At 48.4% G+C, this 26,898-nt stretch overlaps 2 protein-coding genes across 2 annotated transcripts in view; both read right to left on the reverse strand.

The window, feature by feature from the left end:
* Positions 1-1,565: 1,565 nt before the first annotated feature.
* On the reverse strand, positions 1,566-3,408 carry Mustn1 (musculoskeletal, embryonic nuclear protein 1). The gene is made up of 3 exons (XM_041662674.1): positions 3,071-3,408; positions 1,942-2,074; positions 1,566-1,769 (listed from the first exon to the last, which is right to left on the reverse strand). Exons 1-3 carry the CDS (start codon positions 3,077-3,079, stop codon positions 1,663-1,665), a joined length of 249 nt encoding a protein of 82 aa, XP_041518608.1. The 5' UTR covers positions 3,080-3,408; the 3' UTR covers positions 1,566-1,662.
* Positions 3,409-4,565: 1,157 nt separating this feature from the next.
* Positions 4,566-26,898, reverse strand: part of LOC121455114 (store-operated calcium entry regulator STIMATE) — a 41,832-nt gene continuing 19,499 nt past the window's right edge. The window contains exons 2-8 of the mRNA XM_041662673.1: positions 20,228-20,276; positions 18,734-18,829; positions 16,688-16,809; positions 12,850-12,962; positions 11,345-11,422; positions 10,165-10,314; positions 4,566-8,234 (exon numbers count right to left, since the gene is read on the reverse strand). Of these exons, the coding sequence (XP_041518607.1) occupies positions 8,118-8,234; positions 10,165-10,314; positions 11,345-11,422; positions 12,850-12,962; positions 16,688-16,809; positions 18,734-18,829; positions 20,228-20,276 (725 nt within the window). The 3' untranslated portion in view covers positions 4,566-8,117. The remainder of the gene's footprint in view (positions 8,235-10,164; positions 10,315-11,344; positions 11,423-12,849; positions 12,963-16,687; positions 16,810-18,733; positions 18,830-20,227; positions 20,277-26,898) is intronic.

Below are 26,898 nucleotides of genomic sequence, written 5' to 3' on the forward strand. Positions count from 1 at the left end.
ATTAAAACCTTCCTTTCCTTTGCAAGGCTGTGGCCCGAGGCCACACTTCTGTGTACCTGCTCACCCTCTTGGCTCTGGATGGGACTGGGGTTAAACAGGGGACACAGGTTCTGGAATAATGTTCTTCAGTGGTTCAATGAACAAGTACAGATTCTGTCCCCACAGAAGATCTGCTCCTCCGGGACACAGAGCACAGACCCAGCCAGGAGCCAGAGCTATATAAGGCCAGGCTGGCTAGGGTGTGAGAATGCCCCAAGAAAGCTGCCCAGGGCACATGAGGGGCTTTCCAGCAGGATCATCCACAAGCCAGGCCTGCTCTCAGAAGGCGCCACCATTAGCGTGCCTGTGGTCTCGCCATCCCAGCGGGCAGGCTGTCTCCTCAATGTGACGACACAACAGGCACAGGACCCAGGTCTGAAGAGGTCACACCCCACCCAGACAACATACGGGCAGCAGAGTATGGTTAGGGAGTCCAAGAAACTCACTGCCTCTGGCCAGAGGAACCATACCTAGTTTTGTCTTTGAGATGGGGACACAGTGAAGCAGCAGACTAACAAAGGGGAAAGGGGATAGGCGGTGAGGACCTTAGCAACATCTCAGAGGCTTCTGTGGCAGACAGAGGGACTTCACTCTGAGAGGTACCACTGTGCCCTGCTTTCCGGGACAGGCATCAACTCAACTATTCTGTTGATGGGAAACAAGAGGCTAGTTTTAAATTGTATTTTTATTTTAGGTATATGACGATTTTGACGGCAGGTGTACCACATGTATGCGATGTCCACAGAGGCCAGAAGAAGGTGACAGAGTTAAATGGTTGTGAGCCACCATGTGGATATTAGGAATTGAACTAGGGTCCTCGCAGACACATCAAGTACTCTTAGCTGTGGAGCCATCTTTCCAGCCCAGAAACGGAGGATTAGAAAGGAGAACAGAAGCCAGGCGTGGTAACTCACACCTTTAATCTCAGCACTCAGGAAACAGAGGCAGGTGGATCTGTGAGGTCAAGGCCAGCCTAGTCTACACAGAGAAACCTTGTCTTGAAAAAACAAAACAAAAACACCAAGGAGAGCAGAGAGGTCTAGTCATCAGGTCTGCCCCATGTCCCCACCTCTAAGGTTCTTTTCAGTACATCCCAGAGGCCCTGAAAGCATACACATTATCCCCATCCTTCCCAGAGCCCAGGAAGGGCACTGAATGTGTTACATCCCCACAGCTCCCCCTCTCCCTTGGCAGTTAGTGGCCACAGCCACTGACCAACTGACGCCTTCCCAAGGTTGAAGCCACTCAGGTACCCTCTTTATTGGTGTTTCCAGGGCTGTGGGAGTCATGGTGGTTCTGGAGACAGCAGGGAAAAGGCATCTTCCAGCATTATAAAAAAGATAGATAAGCCGGGCGATGGTGGCGCACGCCTTTAATCCCAGCACTCGGGAGGCAGAGGCAGGCGGATCTCTGTGAGTTCGAGACCAGCCTGGTCTACCGAGCTAGCTCCAGGACAGGCTCCAAAGCCACAGAGAAACCCTGTCTCGAAAAACCAAAAAAAAAAAAAAAAAAAAAAAGATAGATAGATGATAGATAGATAGATAGATAGATAGATAGACAGACAGATAGCTCGTGGGAAAGGCTCCTGTGTCCAGGTGTTTGGAGTGGCGAAGTGTGAACTTATCAGCCAAAGACGCTCTTGGTAGGTCCTTCTTTGGGCTTCTCGAAGACTGTCTCGGTGCCTGTGCGGTTGCGGCTGAATACCGACGGGGCAGCTGAGCCAGCTTGCTCTGTGAGTAAGAGCAGAAGAGTGGAAGCAGGGACCTAAACTGGTTTTCTCAGGAACAAGGCTCCTTATGCTGGGTGCAGCCCTTCTTATACCCAGTAGCCCTCAATACCGCTCAGCTACCACTGGGAGATGCTGATGTCCCCAGCCCTAGCAAGGGCCTGCAGCACACTCACCACAGTCCCGCATGACCTGGTATGTCTTAGACTTGATCTCTTGGTTCTTGGCCAGGTTCCCGCGAGCCCCCTTCAGGTCTTCTTCCTTCACAGGGGGACGCTTCTTCTTGATGGGGGCTTCAGCAGTGCCAACCTTGGAAAGCCCAGAGAGCCTTGCAATTAGAGGCCTTGAGATGAACCCCTCAACTTTGGCAGGAGATCATCTTCCCAGATCACCAAACTCAATTCAAAGCCTACTCTTCTCCCAACCCCTACAAGTCCTCCTGTCCTCTTGGTCTGACTTGGACATCTGACCTTGGCCCATAGAGAGCTCCTGGAGGGGTGGCCACTGCAGCCTCATACTGGCCTGTTTGCCAAATTCAGGACTGGGCACAAGGGGCACAGGGCCTTCAAGACTGAGCAGCCCTAGGAAATCGGGTGAGTTCTATGCTCTGTTCACTGGGTAGCAAAGCGTCCCATAAGGACTGCCCCCTACCCTTTCCCCAAATTGAAAACACTGGCATTTTCAATTATTGTGTTTGGAAGGGGGACAGGGTAGACAGTCATGGAGCAAGCAGCAAGCATAACCTTGCTATTCTGTCTGTCCCAGGAGAGCCAGGAAAGTCAGATTCTGCTAACCCCTCCTTGTCAACCCCAGGCGCCTGTGAGGTTGAGGCCTTAGTTCTTCTTAAGCCCTGCAGGCAGGTGCAGGGCTTCCCTCCCTCTGCCTGGGCAAGGCTCCCAGGAAAACACAAGCCTGCCCAGAGACACACCCTGCTAGGGAAACAGAAGGACACAGCTGTGACCTATAGGCACACTCTTCCTCCAGGTAACGAATATATACAACTGGACGCACTAAGCTATCGAAGCCAGCTCCCCCGTACACACTCAAAAGCACACACAGGTCTACCTAAGTTCTCCCCACCCCCAACACCTCACAAGTTGTGGGACAACCAAAGCCATTCACTAGAGCCTGGTGGGACCAGGGTGTCCTCACTGAGTCCAGCCTCCCAGGGCCCCAGGGCCCCATGGCTGCAGGGCCTCTTGTTAGGCTTGGCTTTTAGTCCGAAGCTGACACCAGCAATTAGGGTTCAGTCTTGCCCCTCCCAACTTCCTTGGCACCAGCTAGCCGCAACTAGGTTCTTCTTACCTCAGACATGGTAGATGCCAAGTAAGTTCTCTGTAGGTAAGTCTCTGGCAGGGAGTAGCCACAGGAAGAGATCTGTGTGAAGTCCAACCTTCTGGAACTTATATAGCCTGCTTGTGTGTCCTGGGCAGTCACTCCCCTCCTTTGGAAGCTCCCACATGATTCAGATCCATGCAGCTACTAGCTGGTGTTTATTCTCGGAGATGATGGGCAGCAGTCCTGGCGAAAAATAGACAGCTGGGGGTACCCCGTGCCTTTGGGAACAGCTGCTCTCTTGCAGGTGGGAGGTGCTGGCACCAAGTCCAGGCTGTGTTTATGAATGTGAACCCTGGAATGTGTGTGACAGTCTGGGCAGGCTGACTGCAAGAACCCATCCCAGTGCCAGGGGTGGGAGGGGAAATCTCTGAGGAAAGGGAGGGCCCAGGGTGGATATTTAAGCTTGTTTATCTTTCTCTTCTACCCCTGGAATCCAGTGGAAAGAGATTTTCCATCTCGGTGCACTGGCAGGGCAGAAGCTTCCGGTCACTTGGAAGTGTTTCCTCATGGTGAGCATAGCTGAATCACAGCAACCTCTGGTTCACAGCAGAGACACTGAGGCTGAGGAGATTCTGGGGAGCTGCTGATGCCATGGTCCTCTACGCATGGGACTCTACTTGTGGGACAAGTTTAGCAAAGGACAAGGCAAGACAGGATATGTGCTCAGGAGGGACCAGGAGAAAACCATGCTTGCTGAAGAAGGTCTAGAGAGGGCTTCTGCCTAAGATGGGAACTGGACAGCTGAAGCACTGCTACTTTGGGTTGTAAGGTTCAGCTACTAAGTTGTAAGGAAACGGGCAAGGCTCCCTGGAGAGCTGTTTAGTATTCCTGACAGCCTCATTTTGCATGGAAAGATCACCTTGGGCACATGAGGGACCCAAACCTGAGGCGGGCAATGGTAGATATGGGTCAGAGGTCGGTCTGTTAGACCTATCTCAGTTCCCTCCAATCTACCATGGACATTATTCTTATCCCTGATGGCTCCAGGCAGATGACATCCAACCAGGGACTAACATACAGTTATCCTAAACATCACTCCATGGCTGTTGTGCCTCTGTTCTGGCCCTGGTTCCCGGCAGGTCAATGTGGGCACTACCAGGTCTAGGTTGGGTAAGTGTTGATCTGAGCAATGCCAGTGACTCCAAAGAGAGGCCAGGCCCTGCCCTGTGAGAAATGCCCACAGCTAGCTCTGTCTAGTCCTGGCCTCAAAGACAAAGATATGGGATGTTCACCTCTCTCCCGGCCCCAAACACAGCACTAGGAGGCAAACTGGCTAAGACACTCATCAGGAGGGAAGAAAGATTATGTTTGGCTTCTTTCCTTGCAGATTTGACCCCATAGCTGCCATGATACAGTAAAAGGTTTATTAGCCCAGTGAGGTATTTCAGTTCTAGAGGATACAACACCAAGGACCACAAAAATGATGGTTTCTTTCTTTCTTCTTCTTTTTAATGTAATGCGATGTGACATTTTATTGTAGACCAGTTTACAAGTCCACCATCTTCCCTTCCATCTGAGACACGTGTTTCTGTGACTCCCAACACCAGTGATGACACACCCCACAGGACAGGCGGCTGAGGTGGCAATGGTTTTCTTCTTACAGCTCTGACCTCTAATAAATACTATGGGAAGAAAAGTTAAGAACCAAGCCAGGCAACCAACCAACCAACCAATCCACTTACCCACTCAGAACTCAGGCTGTTCAAAGCAAGGCTGACCACAGGTCCCTCACTGCAAACAAGCCTCTCACTGGAAGCTGTGAAACTTCATTTAAGATAGTGATACTCAACCTGGGGGTCGTGTGACCCTTCCCATGGGTCACCTAAGACCATCTGAAAACACAGATCTTTACATTGCAATTCATAACAGTAGCAGTATTGCAGTTATGAAGTAGCAACAAAAATAATTCTAATGGTTGGGGGGGGGGGTCACCACAACATGAGGAACTGCATTAAAGGGTTGCAGCATTAAGAAGGTTGAGAACCGCTAGCTAGCTCACATTCTACAAAGTGGTGGCTGCCTGGCAGGAAGGGTCTTGGGGCACCTTTCAGATGAGACCGGGCATTTTCAGGGTGGTATGGCCATAGACCAGGGCACCTTTCAGATGTGGACCCTGGGCTGTAGCCTGCGCTGCCAAAGGGAAGGTACAACTTGAAAGAGGCACGAGAAGGGATGTGAATACACAGCTCCTTGTTGCCTGGTAGTTCACAGTTTAAAGTTTGAGGCAGGAAGCTACCAACATGCTTCAGGGCCAAGGGACCACAGGCTCCTCTCTGACACATCTTCCGGCACACAGACACCATCACACAGGATCTCACCATTCATCCTTACCTTTATCAAAGTCCTACCAACAGCCAAATGGAATGAAGAAAAAAATTAACCACCATCTCTGAGTTGGGTGCCGGCTCTCTCTCACTGGTTTATTTCAGTTGGTTACAAAAACTCATTCAGGCCTTGGCTTGCAAGCTTCCACCAAGAGCACTTGGCAAGGGTACCAATTTGGATGAAACAGACTGATGGCGCACCATAGCTAAGAGAGTACTCCATTTTTATTTCTCCTAGCTTGGTGATGCCTGTCATTAGCCAGCGAAGGGTCCCACCTCATAAGGCACCTTGGAACAAGTGATGGGCACACTCATTCCAGGGAGGGAGGACAGCTCAGAAGACGTCTTGACCACAGCCCTCTACATCCACTCTGGTGAGGCAGTGCACCATGGTAACAAGAAGGCCTTAGTGACCCGGGAGGCTCTCCTGAGGGATGCAGAACTGTGTGAGTGTCTGTTTATGCTGATGTGTGCGTGCACACATTCACACTGGAAGAGGGGAGGAGCAAAGACACACCAAACCTGCACACAGACAGGGGCCGGTATCAGATCCCTGTTGGACCTCCTTTCCTGCTGGGTCAGCTGCAGAGTTTCAGCTCACAGACTAGAGCCCTTAGTGAAAGTCAGGACACACAAGTACCTATTCACTCTACTCTTCTGTCCCTCAGGCCCTGTACTTGCAAGGACCTTACAGATTACCTCTGCGAGGCCTGTACAACTAGAATTCCCATCCTTTGCAGCAGTTCCCTTGCCTCTGGCTGGTCTGCAAACCTGAGTTGCTCAAGTCTGATAATGAGGTTCCAGCCCTGAGCTCTGGAAGGATGGCAGGGGTCGGGGCAGCACAGGTTATCTCTAGCACAGTGATACAGGGGGTGTGAGGATAACATCAGCAGCGCCGCCAGGAATTGACCATCTACCTTGTCAGGAGTTCGAGCTGTACTCTACCCACAGCACTCTGTGGAACCTTCCTAGAGAAGGGGAAGGAAGTGACCGTGGTTATAGGATGGAAAGGAAATAGGAACAGTGCAGGGCCTGACCAATCCATTTCACAGGCCAATGTTGTAAAGCCTCCAACAGCAACCTCTCCTTTCTCAGTGGTGCTTGCACTAGAAGATGAGCTGAGAGAGGCACCTTAGATACCCTTTGTCTAGGAAAGTAAGACTTCAAGTGGCAGAGGATGGCCCTAGGTATAAGGGCTTGGGTCACACGCCACAAGCATATTTAGATCCTACATGCTTAAGCAAAACACATTCTTACGTAGGTTTACAAGAGTCTGAGGAGTCTCCTCCTCTGTGATCGCCACACCATGAAGTAGTGAGGTGCCTGCCTGTTGGGCTGACAAGCCACCAGACAGCTCCACTTGGCTGCTTCTACAGAAGAGTGCCAAGTCAGCCTGTACCACCAGATAAACTGTGGCCCGGCTGAGAAGTGGGTGTAACCGCCAAGGAGGAGCCACAGTCTAGAAATAACTCATACTCTCTCCACAGTAAGACAATAGCTCTGGTGGTATCTGCTCTGCCCCTGCTACTTCATAACTTTAGAAGACATGACAACAGGCTTTTCTGGCTAGGTAGAGTTCCCCAGACAGCTGAGCAAGCAAGCAGGTGACAGCTGGTGACAGGCACCAAGGCAAAGGTTGGCTCTGCAAGCTGCTGCACTGGAGGCAGAGGCTGGTGCCATTCTCACGTCTGCGCCTGGGAGGCTCTGAGGGAGGAGTGGCCTGGTGGTCCTGAGTCCTCCAGACACAAATGTCTAACTCCTGAGCTCCCTCCTTAATCAAGTTTAACCAAAGCCCCTGACACGCCAGCTTGTACGCCCTGGCAGGGCTCTGTTCCCCACACACGGGAGCACACAGATCCCTTTGGAACAGCTCAGGTCTGACCTCAGCACACTGGATTTCTGACCACAGATAAAGGTTGTCTACCCTTCCCTTAGATCCTTCATCTCGTCATCACATGTTACCTAACAACACCCCGGCTGAAAAACTACGGACTTTTACCCGCCTCCCAACCAGCTCATACCCCATGAAAGGCAAAGAAATCCATTTCTTTGGGGAGTAAAAAGTGTTTTAAATACAGTAGTATGAAAATATAACTTAAAAATATAAAAGTCAAACAGCATACGGAAGACTTAAAAATCTGTTTGCCCATTAGACCCATAGATACTTTGTAGGAAATAAACACATACTCAAAAAACAGTAACACTGTCACAGCTCATAAAATTGGCTTTAGAAATAAAGAGTTACAAAAGCCTTTTGAGTAAGAAAGCATTCCTATTCCAACTTGGGTCAACCAACGGCTGCTAACCCCAAGCCGTCACATGTCCACAAGGCCCAAGCCTCGGCACGAGGGCCCGGCAGTCTGTGTGTGTGTGCTCTGTTTTCTTCCACCATGCCACCGGGTCAGACACAGGACAGGGGTCTCACAGCACCCCAAAGGGACGACAACAAACACAGCTCTTCGCTTGCATATTTGGTCAGTGTTTGTAGTGCAACTGAGCGGGACCTCCAGCTGCCCACAGCCCCCTCGGGCACGGTTCCTCTTCCCTCTTTTCAGTCACAGTAGTCTGGGGCGGGCGGAGAGCGGGCAGAGACAGCAAGAGGAGTGGAGGTAGAGAGGAGGGTAGAGAGAGGGAAGGGATGCTGCTGCAGGACTGGGCCCCATGACTGTCATCCGCAGCGTGGGAATGTGTCATACAGGTAGCCCAAAGCGGTGCTTCTTCTTCTTCACAGGTTTGAGGGGGGTCAGTCTGCGGAGATCCTCCTCGGCCTCAGACTCCTCCATTTCGTCATCAGCTGAGATCAGGACCTGAGGTAGTGAAGAGACAAGGCCTAAGATGCCGGTGGTAGAAGCTCCTTTTGTGTTTATCTTCCTTGGAGGCCAGCCTTTCTGGGAGGCCTCAAGTCTCGTACATTCTTAGAAGAGGGTCCACAGGGAGATGTACTGGCCTGCTGGAGCTAACATCAAAGTCACCACCCTCATCGTCAATTTACTAATGCTCCCTTCCCCACGCCTTCATCTGACTTCCAGTCAGACACAAACCCTACCAAAGTCACCTGGGTGCATGAAATCACAGGGTCTCTTTTAAAAGGGAATGAAAGCATCCCAGGGACCACACAGGGCATGCAGCTCCAAAGGGGCTGTCTTGAACCAACTCTGTTACTTCTGAAGATGAAGAAGGAAATTGCTTTACTCATCCATACAGCTGAGACATTGAGGACAAACCTGCTCATTCCTGCCATAGCAGCTGGCCTCACACCTCTGAGAACCATGGGGAATGTGGACTCCATCTGCAGAGGTGGGCAAACAGGCTCAACACCCTTCCTGTGGACGGAACCACTTGATCACTTCCTGCTTTGGCCAATGCGGACTTCACTTTACTATCAGAGGCCAAGCCGTGTGGTTGTGAATTCCCATGAGCTGTAGCTCCTGCTCTATGGCTATCTGCCATTCATCAAGTGTTTGCCAAATCTTATGATGCAGTAAGTGCTGTAACAGATTTTATGAACAGAAACTTGGAGAACTGTGGGCTTGCCCTCTATCTAATCTACTCACCTTCTAAAAGTGATATGGGAGTGATTTCTTTCTAATCTGTTGTTTTCATTGGTTAATTAATAAAGAAAACTGCCTTAGCCCATTTGATAGGCCAACCCTTAGGTGGGTGGAGTAAACAGAACAGAATGCTGGGAGAAAGAAGCTGAGTCAGGGAGTCGCCATGGTTCTCCCACTCCAGACAGATGCAGGTTAAGATCTTCCCTGGTAAGCCACCTTGTGGACTACACAGAATATTAGAAATGGGTTAGATCAATATGTAAGAGCTAGCCAATAAGAGGCTGGAACTAATGGGCCAGGCAGTATTTAAAAGAATACAGTTTCCATGTAATTATTTCGGGTATAAAGCTAGCCGTGTGGGCGGCTGGGTGCCAGGAACAGCCCGCCACTCCTTTTACAACATAAAAGTCCCCCAGCAGGCTGCACCATGATGTGATGATGAGCTATCAGTGCATTCTTCGACTCATCCTCAAGCCTCAGAGGATGACTCTCTCTCTCTCTTACAGAGATCTGAGTGTTTCTACTATCCAAGTGCAGAATTAAAGCCATGTATCACCAAATCTGGCTAATTTTGGCCACTTCTGCCGCTTCCATTAGCAGCACAGTGCTCGATACTATGGAGTCTCCTCAGGCTAGCCAACCCCACTGCAACACACTAGGGCACAAAAGTGCAATGAATGCCGCAGACCAGCTAGAACACATACCCCTGCCTTGGGCTGCATCCTTACATCAAACCCTTGAATTTAGAGCCCAGCAGATAAAGGGAGATGAGGTTATCTCTGTGAGGTAGTCTTATATTTTCAAAGCTTGCAGCCAGTACTTCCCTTGCTTGTTAGTAGAGAACAGGGCTCTAGGGACCTCCATGCTTCCCTGGAATAAGGGGCATTTCCCCTTACCTGGCTGTCTCTACTGCTAGTCCACAGGGACTATCTGTAGCAAGTCACCCTGACTCCACGCAGCATCTTTTTACCCTGGGAAGGCACATATGACAGCATTGGGCTCTGGCTAGATGAGGATCTGAGTGACCTGAGCTACTCTTCAGCTCAGCTTTTTCCTCCTCTCTGACTAGTGTTGTGAATCAGCATTCAGGAGATGAGATGCAAACATGAGACCTGAGACCCTCCAGAGTCCAAGTTATGATGGCCAGGGTATGACTCTCCCTTGGGAGAGCCAAGGAGACCCCTACCTCAGACTCAGACTCCTCATGGGATGCTGCCCTTCGGTAGCGAACCTTGCTCCCATTCCTTGAGTCTTGGTTGGCTCCTCTTTCTTCTAGCTTTGCTTTCGTCTTCCCCTTTCTCATGAGGAAATTGTCTACTACCCAGAACATGAAAGCCTGTGGGAAGGAACAGTGCAGGTTACTCTGGATAACCCATAACAAAGCAAGCAGAGGGATCCACAGCCACCTTTCTATGAGGTAAGAAAAGAGAACTCCACTCAGCCCTGACTATCTCCTGGAACATTCAGGAGAAATTATCACTCCACTTCCTATGTTGTGCTTTTATTATTATCAGAGAACAGCAGAATAATTCTTGCTGTGCTCACTCATGAGTTTTTGTTGTGTTAAATAACAGGCAGCCTGAGGCCAAGTGTGATGGTGCACAACTTTATTTTTATTTTATTTTTTTTTTTTAAAGTGTGTAGCCCAGGCTGGCCTCGAACTCGTGATCCTCCTGCCTCTGCCTCTTTCAGCAAATCCTACCGGCGTGCGCCACCACAACCAGCTGGTGCACAACTTTAATCCCAGCACTGGGGAGGCCATCGGGCAGTGAATCTCTATGAATTCAAGGCCAGTCTGGTCTACAAAGCGAGTTCCAGGACAGCCAGGGCTATGTAGTGAGACCCTGTCTCAAAAAAACAAAACAAACCAGGTAGCCTGTGTTCGGCCTAGAACCAAGGTCTTTACCTGCTTTGAGCCCTCATGGGCCCTTCACAGGGGGCCACATAGTCTGCTGCTTCAGGGAGCCCCCAGTTCCTTCAGCACTCTACACCCTGGTTCCTCACTTTTGACCACTGTGCTCATGAGTTTCTCTGATGTTGGTACTCAGCAATAAATATCTGGAGAACACTTGAAATGACCCTGATCTAGAAGTTACACCTATCCTGGGATATTTCAGTGGGAAGTGGCCTAGCAGGGAAGGCAAGCCATACTTCCTAGGATCCCTCATCTGAAATAGGGGCCCTGGAGAGGGTACCTGACTTCTGAGGAAGGACTCCCATCATTTCCAAGACTGGCTATGGGATGGCTACATAGAAAGGTCTGCATGGGGGCTACAACGTGACTTTTGTGTCACACTTGGGGCTTTGAACAGGAACCCTTGAAGGCAGGGTACAAGCTGGGGTAAAACACGCAACAAGGCACTGACATTGACAAAGAAGGGGACAATCAGCATGACGATGGCCAGCTTCAGGTCTGGGTTTTCAATTGGATTCAATAGGGCCACCTGCAGAGAGAAACAGACACAGTGAGGAGCAGACCACAGAACAGCACACAGAGACTCAGACACTACCCAAGAGCCACTGGAAACAACCCTGTAGGCTCACGGTGGTGGGGACCCTAGATCTGACTGTTGATAAGGGACCCTCGGAGCCACTTTGGGTCATGTGCCCTTTAGAAGCTTCCCCTTGTTGTAGACCTGAGGCCACAGAGTCAGACCCAAGTGTGATGTAGGAGGGTCTTCTTTCTTTGTGTTGCTTTCATTGGTTAAATAAAGAGACTGCCTTGGCCTTTTGATAGGACAGCAGCTTAGATAGGTGGTGTAGACCAAACAGAATGCTGGGAAGAAGGCAGAGTCAGGCAGATTCCATGGCTCTTCTCTCTAAGACAGACGCTGGTTAAGCTCATGCCGGTAAGCCACAATCAAGTGGCAATACAAATTATTAGAAATGAGTTGAATCAATATGTGAGAGTTAGCTAATAAGAGGCTAGAACTAATGGGCCAGGCAGTGTTGAAATGAATATAGTTTCCGTGTGCTTATTTCAGGTAAAGCTAGCTGGGAGCCGGGCGGTGGGAAACGGCCCGCTGTTCCTTCTACAACAGAGTGACGCTCTTACCTGAAATAATTACACGGAAACTGTATTCATTTAAAACACTGCCTGGCCCATTATCTCTAGCCTCTTCTTGGCTAACTCTCACACAAGTGGGACCCAATCCAGTAGGAAGCATCCTGAAGCCCTGGAGAGGAGCAACAGGGGAAACTCAGTGGGTGATAACTAGAAACTTGGACAATGAGGTGCTAGACCACTCTCCAGGAGAAATCCTGTACAGCCATCACCTTGGTGCACAGCAGCTCTGAAAGACTTTGGCTTATTTTCTTAAAAAAAAGTAAAACCTCAGTCACAGATAAAACCAAAAGAAAGCCAATATCTGAGCCACATGTTTTAGAAGGCTCCTTGGCTATTTTATACAGGAATGAGTAGCACAGGTGTATCTAGTAGCACTGGGGTCAGAGGGCAGTGGGCAGGGCTGACACTGGGGTCAGAGAACAGAGGGCAGGATTGGTGGAGACAGACCTTAGAAACTGAACTGGCTAGCCCGGACACATGTGTGAAGGACGTTGGTCAGCTAGACACAGTCACAGTTACAAAGTCTGAAGACTAACCAGACCAAGCAACACCCCAGAAGGGACTGTGCTTCCATTAAGTTTGCATGTGCCCACAGTTTAGTCTAGAGAAGACATGTATTCACAGGCAGTGCACGGACGCCAGTACAAGAACGACAGATTAATACTCTATAAAGAGCTGTTCTATCGGACCAAATCCAGGATTTCACGGAGCTAAAACAAAAACAAGCAGGCTGGGGCTGGGGTGATGTGAGATGTTGTCTGATGGCTCAGCAGGGAGTTGCACATGCAGAAGGAGGAGGCAAACCTTTTTCCACTGGAGTATGAGAAGGACGATGAAGACGACAGACTTTTCAAAGATCATGATCACGATGTAAAGGGCACACTGCCCCACCCAGGCCCCACACTGCAGAGGGTCTCCTGCAGGGACAGGGAGGTGCTTAGTCACATGGGCCCAGGAGCTGAGTAGGACAACACCCACCCACAACCCCCTTGCAGCTTGTACCCCTAGCTACATCCCAGAACCCTGGCTCTAAGGTCCTTCATGAGTCCCTAAAGCTCTACAAAGCACCTCATTCCTAAGCAGGCAGTGCTCTGAATAAAGCCAGAATTCCTAATTTGGACATACCAGAATGTTTTTCTTTCAAAAACTCGTAGGACAGAGTTAAGAGGCACTAAAGTTAGCAAGAGCTGACCACTGGCTCTCTGGGTGAAGCGAGAGCAATCCTACTATCTCCAGCTGACCCCCAGCGACTGGTGCTACCCCTTCCGTTCTCCGCCCACTACTGAGACTGATACTGCAGTTAGAAATGCAGCAGTCAACTCCTTTGTCCTCTTCCTCCTCCACCACCCATTCCTGGTAAGTCAGCTCATGGTGCTACACAGAATATTAGAAATGGGTTAGATCAATATGTAAGAGCTAGCCAATAAGAGGCTGGAACTAATGGACCAGGCAGTGTTTAAAAGAATACAGTTTCCGTGTAATTATTTCGGGTAAAGCTAGCCGTGCGGAGCTGGGCGGAAAAGCAGCCCACCGCTCAAATTACAACATTGGGGGCAACATATTAACGTTGGCTAGGACAAAGAAGAGAGAAGCCCTCACAAGGGTGCAAACAGGCTGAGGCCAGCAGCTACGACTGAGGCTTGTCTGTGAGTCTGTCAGTGGCTATGTTCAGGAAATGATTGGGAAGGGCCCAACAGTCCACAATGGGGGATTGGGCCCCACAGTACCTCTAGAATGCTTCAAAAAGGGACTCAAAGAATGGTGGAGGACCAGCCTCTCCAGAGCATGATCTAAGGGAGTGCAGAACCTTACAAGAGGCCTCCTCCAAGTGGGAGAGCCGGTGCCAGGGCTGTGCTCTGGATGCTCAACCAGAGCAGTCTGTGCTCCACTGACCACAACAGGGGCAAATTCACATTTCAGGAAGAGAATCTGGTCTGCAGAGAAATCTCTAACTTCTCATTGGATTCTTCTGTTTCCATAGCAACCCCAGGCATTCCCGCTGCAGGCCCCCAGCTCTGCCTGGGCCTGTAAGCTGAACGTAGTGGAAGCAAGAGAATGCTTTTACATAGCTTTATGGACGAACACCAGACTCTGCTATTTCCTTTTCTGGACAAGGCTAGGAGGCGGGCAGGAAGCACACAGACACACACTAGCTGCCTGTTCTAATGCCTTCCTATTTACTTCTGCCCCAGGGCAGCGGGGCAGGGCATTTAAGTTGCAGCACAGCACCCCAGAAGGACCAACCCTCCTGGAAAAGCTGATAATCCAAGTTTTGTAATGCTTTTGGTAAGTCACCTGACCTTACTGAGAAAAGGTCACTTGAACAGGAGAGGAAACTATTTGCTGAAACTTTTAGGCAAGAATGGTGACAGCCGCGAAAGGGACCAGTGTGTCTGGAGGCCAGCAGACAAGTGACACCATTTGTTTATAAGGACACTCACTTGTCAGAGCGTAACTTCATTCCATTTGCTTGTGAGCTCTGAGTGACAAAGGAGAAATGATTCCTCCTCTTTGTAAGTTTGTCTATACAGTGGAGTTGCCACTGCCTTCTGTTTTTTTTAAACTAAAATAAAAATATTCAAAACCACCAAAGATGGAAAAAAGCACCCGTGTCCAGTTGATCCACCCACACACCCTCTCCTCCTGTGTACCCAGGCCACAGGTCACTGAGGCTGGACTGAGTGCACAGCTGAGAGTTTGTTTGCAAGCTATCTGGAGAGCAAACTCCTCTTCTTTGTTTACCCAAGAGCTGTGGGGTCTACATGGAGCTCCTGCCTCAACTGGACAGGCAAGTTCACAGGTGTGGAAGGTAGAGTGCTGGCCCTGCAAAGATGCTCACATCCCAATCTCCAGAACCCATGACACGTGCTGTGACCTAGCCAAGGGGGAAATTCTGGCCGTTAATGGAATCAAGGTTGTGATTCAGACTCTAAGTGGAATATATGGAGTGTCCAGGTACAATCAGGGAATCACAGGGGCCCTTCAAGGTGGAAGGTCATGCTGGAATGCCCTGAGAAGAGCTTGGCTACTGGCTATGAACGTAGAGGGAGAGAACCATGAGCGAAGGGACCCAGAGAGAACTAGAGGGTGGCAGGGTAACAGAACAACCATCCCTATTACCTACTAATGCCTTCGTGTTAACCCAACAGAACTGGGTTAGACTTCTGGAAGAACTACAAATTAAATCAATGGGTTTGTCTTAAGGCACGAAGCCTGTGTGGTTTGTTATAGCAGCAACTGACACTATCGACAACAGACAACTAAAAAGCGGCAGTTTTGGGGAAGATAGTCTAGGAGAGGAGGGCTTGGGACAGTCCTTGACAAAGGGACATTTGCTTTGGAGACACTGAGGACTCTAGTCCCCAACAGCAGTGACTGAGGTAAGGGAACGGTCAAGAGGACAGGGCTCACACACAGTCTCTGCTTCCAGAAGGGAACGCCACAGTAAAAGCGCACTGAGAGCAGTGGTGATGGAGACAGGGAAGGTGTTAGGACTCCTGGTGCAGAGGACAGAGCCTCACACATACCCCAGCTGCTCTGTCACTTAACTCCTCTAGCTGTCCATTTTATAAATGAGAATGATGCAGACTCGGTCCACATGTGGTGTGGCCCATTTCTGTCCTGCAAGCTGAGAGCGCTATGATTTGGGCACTGCAAAGGCCTTCCCTTGAGTCCTGCAGACATGCTGTGTGCGGCACTATCTTAAGTCAGTGACTCATGGGCATCAAGTAACAGGCTAAGAAAAGCCCTCCCCTGAGCTCATCTTCCCTGAAGACAAACAATTACTTAAGATTTCTAGAAATTCCCAAGGCACTCCACAGCCAGCTCCACCCATCATGTGCCCTTTTAAACTGTCAGCCCCTCAGAGATCATCAGCCACCTAGAAGTGAGCAGTTCTCTGGGCCCAGAGCCATGGGTTGTTTGGATGGCCTGACAGGGGAATGTGGATCCAGATTTCTAACCACAACTCTTGTGTTTGCCCTGGTGCCCTCTTGTGGTGAAGCTCTACTAACACTGTTTCAGAAGAGTAGCTGGGCACTAGCAGCCCCTATGGAGGTCACCTTCAACCCTTCATATGCTAATAGCCAAAGACAGCTTCTGACTCAGGCCGTGACACAGGCGTCTTACAAGGTAGGCCTTGTAAACCAAGCTGCTGGCCTGAAGCCTTCTATCTAGGTGGTGATGACCTCATGTCTGAGTGACTGGGACAGCCACATGCTAGATGGGGATAAGTGTATAGTTAACCTGACCTCAGAGGGGATGCACACTCCAGTCAGCAGAATGGCCAAGTGACAGGGCAGACACTGTGGAAGGGTCAGGCTTTTACCTCCTTGTGGACTACCTTCCGAGACAAGACTCGCCCCCTCTTTCTAATGTGTGGGCAGGTGAGGTGAGATCTTTGGGGATCTCAGCAGCATGAGGTGGCTTCGCAGTCCTGCAGGTGGGATTACAGGTGCCTCTGGTAGAAGGGCTTCCCCTGGTTTCTGCCATTTTCTCTCCCATAAAAGTGAGTGTTTTGGCCTTGAAGTACTTTCTTCCTGCCCCCAGGAAAGTGATATTCAGACCCTAAAACACACTCCTTTCACAGGCCTCCAGGGTGAGTAGTCCCCAACACGCTCTACCCAGTGTCCATGGACATTACCATATTCTCCAAAACGCAGCGATTCCCACTGCTGCCACTCCACCAAGACACTGACAGCACGTACGCCCACATAAATGAGAAGCATGCCTACAGTGGCGTCCAGAAGAAAGTTGATGAGGTACCTAGAAAGAGAGGCCATACCGGCATGGTCAGGGAACAAAAGCCACTAAGCTGGGGCCTCAGTGAAGCACTTACCAGGGTCTGGGATCAGGCTAAGAGATCCAGTCTTTGTTTGACCTACTGGAAGAGAGTGGTACCCTTACATGTATTTATGCAAGGGGCAATGGAAATGGCGGCTTCCATTTCTAGGTGTCTGAAAAGGCGCTAACACTGAAAACTTGAAGAACAGGAACGAGAAGGACAAAGACACTCTATAAATTTCAAGTATATGTGTCAAGGCCAAGATTCAATAGAAGACAGCATACCTGGAAGTAGCAAGGAATCTGAGAGGAAAAGAAAACCCAACTGACAACAATAAATCCATTAAGTAATTCTGCTCATTCCCTGATGGTTCAGGCCACATGAGGTCATAGAACTGTGCCACTTTCCCAGGGCATTCAAGGAAAATGGTTTCTGAGACTTCTTAGACAAAGCAGGCAGGTCACACGGCCACATGTTCACCCCTATCTGTAATCATGTGTGCAAACAATAGTTTCACTTTTTTGTAGTGGTGCTGGTGCTGGAACCCAGTACCCTGTATATATGCTAGGCAGATGCTCTGCCATAACTTCACTCCCAGACTTGACTTTTATATTTCAGTGAGAGTTCTGCTGCTCTGAGAAAAGGTCAGAGGACTGGAGGAAGGGGCGTGGGGAGGCATGCCCATAGTGACCACACATTCCTGCAGGCTTATTTCCATTTTCCAGACACAAACCTTTTCTCACCAAGGTAAAACATCTTGTTTACCTGCCCCCCTTCAAGGGCCCTATACCTAGATCTAACTGAGCACTGCTGGACACAGGCTCCAGCTATCCAAGAGAGACTAAGTGGAAAATGAGGTCACTGAGGCAGGTCCTGACCCTCTCTGACACCAATGGTTCTGAACTCCCTGTAGATAAGCTCAAGAACAGGGCTTCCGAGCTGCTAGGACCGAGACATTTCATGCAGACTAGCAGACCTCTGCTCCAGCCTGGTTATGTGCTGTGCACAACACTCCAATATGGGGGCAGCAAACTGTGCTCAGTCCCCAGAACCCAAAAAAAAAAAGCATGGAGAGGGAGGCAGGCAGCTTGCTCTTCCCCCTTAAAGACACAAGAGGTCACTCTCAGATCAGAGTCAGAAAGAACAGCCACAGCTTCTAAAGCAACTTCTACTCTGGCAGGAGGCTACCGCTCTAATTGGTGAGGAAAACCATCCACACCTGCATTTCCACATCTGAGGTAAAGCCTGAAAAATACCAAGAAATGGGTACATTCAGTCTTGCACTCACTTACATACTTGTCAAATACTTCCTGAACCCACTGTGTGCTGTACTTGGAAAGTACTCTGTATTCAACACAGGAGACCCACTCAGGCATCAGAGCATCACGGGGCCATGGCGCAGACTGGCTGAAGTCTACCTCCACCACCTCTGCACTGTGTGAACGTTTGGCACCTCTAACTTGAAGCTGAAGATGGGGAGCAAGAGTTAGGATTGGGGTAAAACCTCTGCCACTCTGTCTGCTAAGGGAATGACCACTCCTCCTGCTAGTAGAAGTACAGCATCTCACATCACATTGGAAAGCCTATGTGCTCTGCAACTGGCACAGAGCTGTTCCTGCTGTGCTATCCTGTCCTGCTTGGGGGGAGGGTGCTGGAAACATGGGGCTGCTGGGCTTGAACTTGGACTGATTAGTAGAAAGCCAATACACAAGGTAACTGTCAAAGCCCTAAGAGCCAACCAAAAGCCGAGTATATAAACTCATGAAGGCATGCATAGGATGAAACTAGAGAGGAATTCAGATGGGAAGGGATGGGTGCCTCTCCCAAGCAAGAGGGCTGCACTAGCAAGGGAAGAGAAGGCCAGTCGATTTTTCAGCTGAGGTCGAATTCAAATACAAGACTCACAGTGAACAAGGGTCCTCTTCAGTGAGATCTGCTAGGTACACATTTGCAAAGTGGATGAACAGCATCCCTATGGCTTGTTTGGAAGTGTCTAAAAACCTGCACAAAACAGAACCAGCAAGGGTTACCAACCTGACAGGACAGCAGCCACAGATCACCCAGACCAAGCCTCAAAGTCATTCCTAAATGCAGTGGAAGGAGATACCAAACAACATGCGTAAGATGCAGAGGGTCTCGTTTTCCTCACTAGCTCTGAGAGTAGGACTAAATGACAGATCTGGGAGAACCAGAGACTGAGTGAGACCAACACGAATTCCCCACCCGTGGGAACAATTCTTTAAGAACCAGTGAGTGCATGCGTGGCAATTCCTATCGCACTTATCGACATGACGATGGGGTCTTCTGAAGGGGAGCGGAAGTTTCCTTAGGGCAGGAGTGAGTTCAGGGGAGTCCACACTGTTCCCTGAAGCCTGCTTGTCTCCTGCCGAATGACTTACTGTTTGGGAGTTTCATCCTTGGAATCTATTTCTGAAGCTTGACCACCACATAACGAACACACAACTGCTACTGTAGGGTCCTCCTACACAAAGTGAGTATCTACACTAAACACTCGCTCTGCACCCCTCTTCCAGAGTCCCAAGGCTCCTGTAACTTCCCAAGTGCTAGAGGTATGAGGAATATCTTTTGTCCTAATACTTGGTGTTTGGCCCCAGGTCCCCTCACAGACTTGCCAGTCCTGTGGATTGTCCTGGGTCATAGGAGCCTCTTTTGTTCTAAAAAGGTGACTAGTTCCTACAAAGATTTAGGATGGCAAGGCCACTGAAAGACTAAGTTGTGATTAAACCAAGACCCACCATACTCCAGGGAGAAAAAGAAGGGCTGTAGACTAAGTTAACAGACAGGTAAGTCTAGTGATCTTAACACATGGGGCCTGGAGTACTTTGGAACCAGTGAGCAATGAACTGGTACACAGGGGATGGTGTGTTCTAAAGCCATCGTCACAGGACTGTGCTCGGGACATTCCAGTTCACTGAACCTCTCCGTCTAGCCATTTATCTGCGTCCTTCATAACAAATCAGGAAATATAAACACTGTTTCCTTGAGTTTGGGGGTCACATCTGGTAGGGGGTATTCTAAGGATCTCTGGCATATGCATGATGAATCTCCAAATAAATTTGCATTTGTTTACACATACAGACTGCAGAAGTCAAGAATAATCTCGTAACGAGTCGAAACGAGGAGACCCGCAGCAGAGGCTGCCACATTTGTGCTGTCGTCGTCCACTGCCGAAAGCAACATTATAAATAAAGGGAAAAAACAGGACTAATTGCATATTATACAGCGTGCCTAAAACCCATGTGAGGAATTCCTCATCCTTTATATGATACATAATCTCTATTTCATGCCCTACCTACCCCAATACACTGCTGCCAGTCCCCACCAAATCCCCAACAGAGCAGAGAGTCTTCTAGGGTGAGTCAGCATGCTGGTACATACCATATTCTCCATGGCCGTCTTTCATGCTTTGGTTCTCGGAAGCGTTTAACTGGAAGAACAGACAGACATCAGTAGCTTCTCAAAACAGCAAAGCAAAGTACATACACAGGTTGGGTTATCAGTCCACCTGCTACTTACACTGTTGACTTAAAATACATTGTTAGCTCAGGACATACACATATTGCTCACGTGAAGGTTACCGAGAGCCTGTACTGCCGTCTGTCTGCATGGATTCTTCAGAACGAGATACTTATTAAGCGAGACGTCTCACAGGGTGCATAAACCTGCATTTCCTTCTGACAAAGCTCACTTAGGTAATGACCAGGAACAGCAAAGGACAATGCAGTGTCTTCTCACTCTAGCGTATGTTCTGTCTGAGGACAACCCACCCACTTATCCTGAGGTTTACTGTCTACTCCAAGCCAGACACTGAGGATACAAATGTAAAGTTAGCTGTCTAGGAAACAGGCAGAGCTATGTAGTCACACAGGACAGAAAGTGCTAGAAAAGAGACAAATTTGAGTCTGGAAGCAGTAGTTAGGACTGGCTTCGAAGTCCTCAAGGCTGATAAGAGCTTGCTGAAAGACCAGAGAGGAGCATGGATGCCGAGCAGACACAGCTTCATGAGCTCACAGGTACAGCAACAGAATATGGCTGTGTGTTCAGAATGATTTGATAGGTCTCACCAAAGTAGATAACAAGAAAGTCTGCTGGAGAAACAGCAGGTAAGAGGGTGGCACATTGAACATGGACCAAATTGGGTAGTGAGGGTCCTGAGTACTGGGTCTGGGAGTCTGGAGTGAATCCTGCAGAAAAGGAAGAGCCAGGAGAGTCTAAGCAGAGTTGGCTTAGAAAAGCAGCCCCGAGAACTATGCAGACATGGCTTCCTGGGTGGAGGCCCCGAGAAAGGATGCTGGCTGTGCCCACAGTTCTATGGAAGAGGCAGCAACAACCTGTTCAACCTGGGCTGGCAAAGAACTCACCAGATTTGCCCGAGTGGTCTGGGCACACTGTCTAGAACAGAGGAAATAAAGTTTCACTATTACAAGCATTCCTAAAGCTCTTGGCAACATTCCACAACTAAAACAATCACCACAAGTGCTGCTGGTATGATATTTACCCCCACTGAAGTGCTAAGAAAGAAAAAGACTGACTGAAGGCATGAAAGATCCCTAATCACAACTGGTAGCAGGCGAGAACCAACTTCTGGAGAAATCCCAAGCTTCCAGAGGAACAGCAGGAGGAGGGTTAGAGAGGAAACAGAACGCAAGTCAATAAACCCTGCTCTCTGAATAAATACAGCAGTCCACATTTGGCAGGGCAAGGCTGCCCATAAAAGATTGCAATAGCAAGCCTGCCATCTCCAGTCGTGTTGGTACAGAGACTGAAAAGCTGGTGCAGCTATCAGGAAGTCTGCTGCGTCCTTGACACATGTGGACCCAAAACCTCAACAGTGCCAAAGAACCTCAAGTGGAAGCCAAGAGGCCTTGCTGGCCTGAATGGCTTTTGAAAGCAGGTTTTCCTAGAAGCAGGCCAAGCCTCAGAGGGGTGGGGGCTCACTAGAGAATGGTCTAGAAACTTGCAGCTGGGGTCAGAGCCATTTTATGCTTATCAGTCCTATCCTCATCATTAATAGTATTATTTTACTTTTTCATTTTCCAAAACAGTATTTCTCTGTGTAGCCCTAGCTGTCCTGGAACTCGCTCTGTAGACCAGGCTGGCCTCAAACTCAGAGATCCACCTGCCTCTGCCTCCTCAGTGCTGAGCTTAAAGGCATGTACCACCATGCCCAGCTCTCTCCTCACCATTATAAAGGACATCAAATATTCTAAAAGGAGAATGTTCTAATTTCTACAATACACACATTTAGGTAACAGAGTGGCTATAATTTTCTTTCTAATGGCTTATGGAGAGAAATTATACATTATATATGTTATAGATTATAATTATATATGTTAAACAAATCACATAAAATGCTGTAATTAAAAGACATTATAAGTAATTATAGAATAAATCTATTGTTATACTACTACATTAACGTGATGCATGGATAAAGGAAAACAATTGCAGTACTATGGAATAAATCCTTACTGACTATATTGGGAGACAGTGCTTTTGAAAAAGCAATTAAGATAAATAAGGTCCTTTGGGGGGTCCTAACCAGTATGATTGGTGTTCTTACAAAAAGGGGAATCCGGACACAGATGTATGAGTGCACCAAGAAAAGACCATGTGAGGACATGGTAAGAAGTAGCCATCCACCAGTTCCTCAGAAAGGTGGGAATCATCTACCTCAAGACTTGGGCATATACCCAAAGCACACTCCATCCTGCTCAACCATTTTCATTGCAGTTTTATTCATAAGAGCCAGAAACTGAGAACAACTTAGATATCCCTCAACACAAGAATGGATAAAGAAAATGTTCATTTACACAATGAGGTACTACTCAGCTGTTTAAAAAAAAATCATAAAATTTGCAGGCAAATGGATGAAACTAGAAAAAAAAAATCACCCTAAGTGAGGTAACCCAGACCCAGAAAGATAAATATAGTATGTATTTGCGTATAAGTGGATATTAGCCATTAAGTAAATGCACAGTATCAAACACAGCTACAGCTCACAGACACAGAGAGGGAGGCAAACAGGAGGGCTCTAGAAGGAAGCAAGGATCTCCCTGGCAAGGGGGATTGGGGCAGGTGGGGGCTGGAGCAGAGGATCAGGTAGTGGGGGTGGGGGTGGAAGGAGAGAATGTGGGAGGAGACAGCTGGAATGGGGGCGGGCTTTGGGGGAAGTGAAATCTATGAGGTTGACCCCATGAGGACTCCCAGTAAAGAAGGATATGGAGTCTGAACTGGCCATCTTGTGTAGCTAGGCAGGCCTAGGCGTGGGACTGAGTTGCATTCGATTGAGGTGTTGACTGAGAGATCCCTAAACAACCCATGCTGATGCTAGGACAGAAAACTGGCAGTGGGGTCCCACTACTGAGGACAACATCCACACTGCTCACGGAATGTAGAGGTTGGACAGGTGCCTGCATGGAGCCTTCTCCTCCAGGCTTTAGTCCGTTTGGCTCGGAAAGGCAGGAATTCTGCAGGTTAGAGAATGAGAAACCTAGACACCAACCCAGCCATGCAGTCCTGCAAGATGTGCTTGGGCAAGGGTGGCACAGAACTTGTGGGGTGGCCTACCAATGTCTGGTTTAATTGGAGGCCCAGCAATGAGAGGGAGCCTAGACCTGACATATTGCCTGGATGGCCAGGAACTAGAGACTGTATAGCCTAGAGACCTAGGGTAGAACCAAACACGACTGGCAAATAAATAAATAGATAAATAAATATCAATGCCATGTTTCTTACTATTATGCTATCCGCATAAATTGGTGCCTTGTCCAGTCATCATTATAGAGTTTCCTCCAGTAGCAGACATTATGCAGAGAGGAGAGTCTAAATTCGAGGTCTCTATTGGGTCCCTCCCCTTGGAGATCAGGGAACCCTCCGGAAGAGGGGGTGGAAAGAATGTAGGAGTCAGAGTGGATGGAGGACACCAGGAGAACTCAGTCCACAGAATCAACTAAGCAGGCTCATGGGCTTAGATCAACCACAGGGCCGCTGAACAACAGATTTTCAGGTACTAGAAAACAGCAATGCAGAAGCTACCTTCCGAGAGGGACCTTTTCAATAACCCTTGAGAATCACACCGCAGAAACAAACATCACATGCCGGTCCAGTTCATGAGTCATCCTCAACAAAGAGAAGGATGAATCGTCTGGGCCTGTTGGTAGGGCAGAAAAATCTAGGCCACATCTGCTAACCACAATCAACAAGCACGTCTGGGGGACCTGACGGCCCAAGCTGAAGCCAACTGACACAAACCGGAGTCAAACTCCTTCTCTTGGCCCCCACTTGGCCTTTTCCTGGGGCAGAGATGGCAAGAAGACAATATCAGATGGCATCTTCCACCACTCTTTTCCAAAATTCAGTAAATAAATACCTTCCCAGAGCCATACTATGTTTTATAACAAGATGGAATATTGTTTGTTTGTCTGTCTATCACCCACCTACCACCCACCCATCTTTCTACCTCTGTATCTGTCCATTTATCCACCTATCCATCCACCCATTCATCTTTCTACCTCTGTATCTGCCCATTCATCCACCCATTCATCTTTCTATCTCTGTATCTGTCTATTTATCCATCCATCTTTCTATCTCTGTATCTATTTGTCCATTTAGCTGTCACTGGCCTCTCCAGAATAGAAATAGATTGTGCAGTCTCTTTTCACTTAAAATACAATTGACATATAAATTCATCAAATTTCACACTTAAGATGTGTCATTTCACTTTAGTAAACAATCCCCTACCATTAAAGACACAAACACAAAGCGGTCCCTCACTTCTCCCTAGCATTCAGGGGAAGGGCAAACTCCTTCTCTAGCAAGGTCCCACATGGCCGGATCTCGCTTGCTCTTCTGACCTGCCTCCACCCTCTACCACACAGGCCTCCTCTTGCAAACACCCACATTCTGTCTTTCTTGCAGCAGCACTCTGTTCCAGGCCAACAAGTGACTGACTTCCCCTATCCTGTACTGGTTCTCAGGTCATCTCCTCAAAGCTTCTGCAGACACCCACATCTGTAGGTCACCAACCTCCTGTTTATACTATCCATGATACTCAGAAATTACCATGTTTCTTCTTTCTTATTTTTTTTGGTACTGGAGACTGAAGCCAGGGCCACATGTGTGCTAGACAAGCACCCTGACCCTGACCTACATCGGTAGCCCTGTTGTTTTTATTTTTATTTGACTATACTTTTATATTTTTAATTTAAGATAACATCAAACTAAACTTCAAGCTGGCCTAGAACTCGCTTTGTAGCCCAGGGAGACTGAAACCATGATCTTCCTATCTCAGCCTCATGAGTACTTGGGATTAGGCCTGGCTTCTCACGTATTTTCCGGGCCATTTGTCTTATTTTCAGTAGCATGTCAGCTCTGTGGGGTCACGTCAACCATATTCACCAGTGGCACTCAGATGGAGCCTGGCTCACATCTGATAGCTGGATAATATCTGCTGAACAAAGGAATGGATTTAGATTGTCCCTCAAGCTCCATTTCTTGAGATTGTCTGGGTAATTATTTTGATTTCAGTAAGTTCCATGAATTTTCATGACAGGTCTTTTCAACTTAGGTGTAGAAACTAAAATTGCTTTGGTCTGAACAAGGAAGCTGCCAGCAAGAATGCCAGAGGACAATTACCCGTTAGTGCAGGGCGGAAGAAACTGGTCCACAAGGTCTTGATCATAGTATCTGGACTCAGAAGCCAGAACCAGACAACTAGGTTTTTTTTTTTGTTTGTTTGTTTTGTTTTTGTTTTTGACAACTAGGTTTTTAACCACAAGTGCTCACAAGTAGTTTTTGGTAAGGACTTAACTTTTTCTGAATCAGCTAAGATTCAAAGGTAGCCAGATTTAGACCTCTTGAACATGCTCAGCCAAGGGCTAAGAGATAAATGATGACCTCTCAGAAAAGCTGAACCAGTCAATGAGCTTACTCTTCTGAACACAGTCCTGGAAGTCACAGCTTCCCCTGGGAGGAAGGAGGCAGTGCTACCTGCTAATGACAATGAACCGAGGAGGAGGGAGTCCCAGTATTATCCCTGACAGCACCTCACAGGGGACTCTGATGGAAAGCAATATAGCAGCTGATAAACACACAGGAAGATAGGAAGCCATGCTTATGTTGACTTTGAAAATACTAACTAGTCATTTTCATCAAAATTAATAAAGATTAATAGATGTTGTAAGAATTAAGAACAGGTATTGCTGGTGATTTCCCTTTAATCCAGGTATTTTGAGATAGAAAGATCCACCTTTAATCTGGGCCACATCTTCTGGCAGTCTATATAAAGGGCATAGAAGAAGAACGCTTTGTTCTTTGCCTGCTTGCTCTTGCCTCACTGGCAAGTCCATCCCCTCACTGGCATTAGAGCATGCTTCTTCAGCATTCTGGTGTACACTGGAGACCGGATGAAACATCCTGCCTCACGGACTGAACAACTACTGGATTTGTGGACCTTCCTATTGGCAGTCTGCCATCATTGGACTAGCTGGTGCACACCTTTAATCCCAGCACTCGGGAGGCAGAGACAGGCGGATCTCTGTGAGTTTGAGGCCAGCCTGGTCTACAAGAGCTAGTTCCAGGACAGGAACCAAAAGCTACGGAGAAACCCTGTCTCGAAAATCCAAAAAAAAGAACAGGAAACAAAAATTTTCTTAGTGGGTCACTAGTGGTGATAGTGAGTGGAACTATTCCTTTTTCCAGCTTTGATTCCTGGACTTACAGAATGCATTCTCTACAGTAGTGGCATTCCATACATTATAGCTTCTGACAAAGGACCTCACTTCAGAAGTGTGGCAGTGAGCCCATGATCATGGAATCCACTACTCTTACCATCTTCTCTACTACCCTGAAACAGCCTGATAATATGAAGACATAGTTACAGTACCAATAGGTGGCAGCAGCCTGGAGGACTGATCCAGACTACCAAGGGAAAACTGGATTGCTTCTCCACAATGGAGGTAAGAAGGATTCTGTCTGAAGTGCAGGAGATCCTGTAGGGTGTCTCTTGGTGCTACCATGTCCTGTGATTAAAGTCAATGGGAAACCACAAC

Source organism: Microtus oregoni, unplaced genomic scaffold (assembly GCF_018167655.1).
Source record: "Microtus oregoni isolate MIOR12 unplaced genomic scaffold, Mior012 000013F_ref0000133, whole genome shotgun sequence".
In the NCBI taxonomy this organism is placed as follows: Eukaryota; Metazoa; Chordata; class Mammalia; order Rodentia; family Cricetidae; genus Microtus; species Microtus oregoni.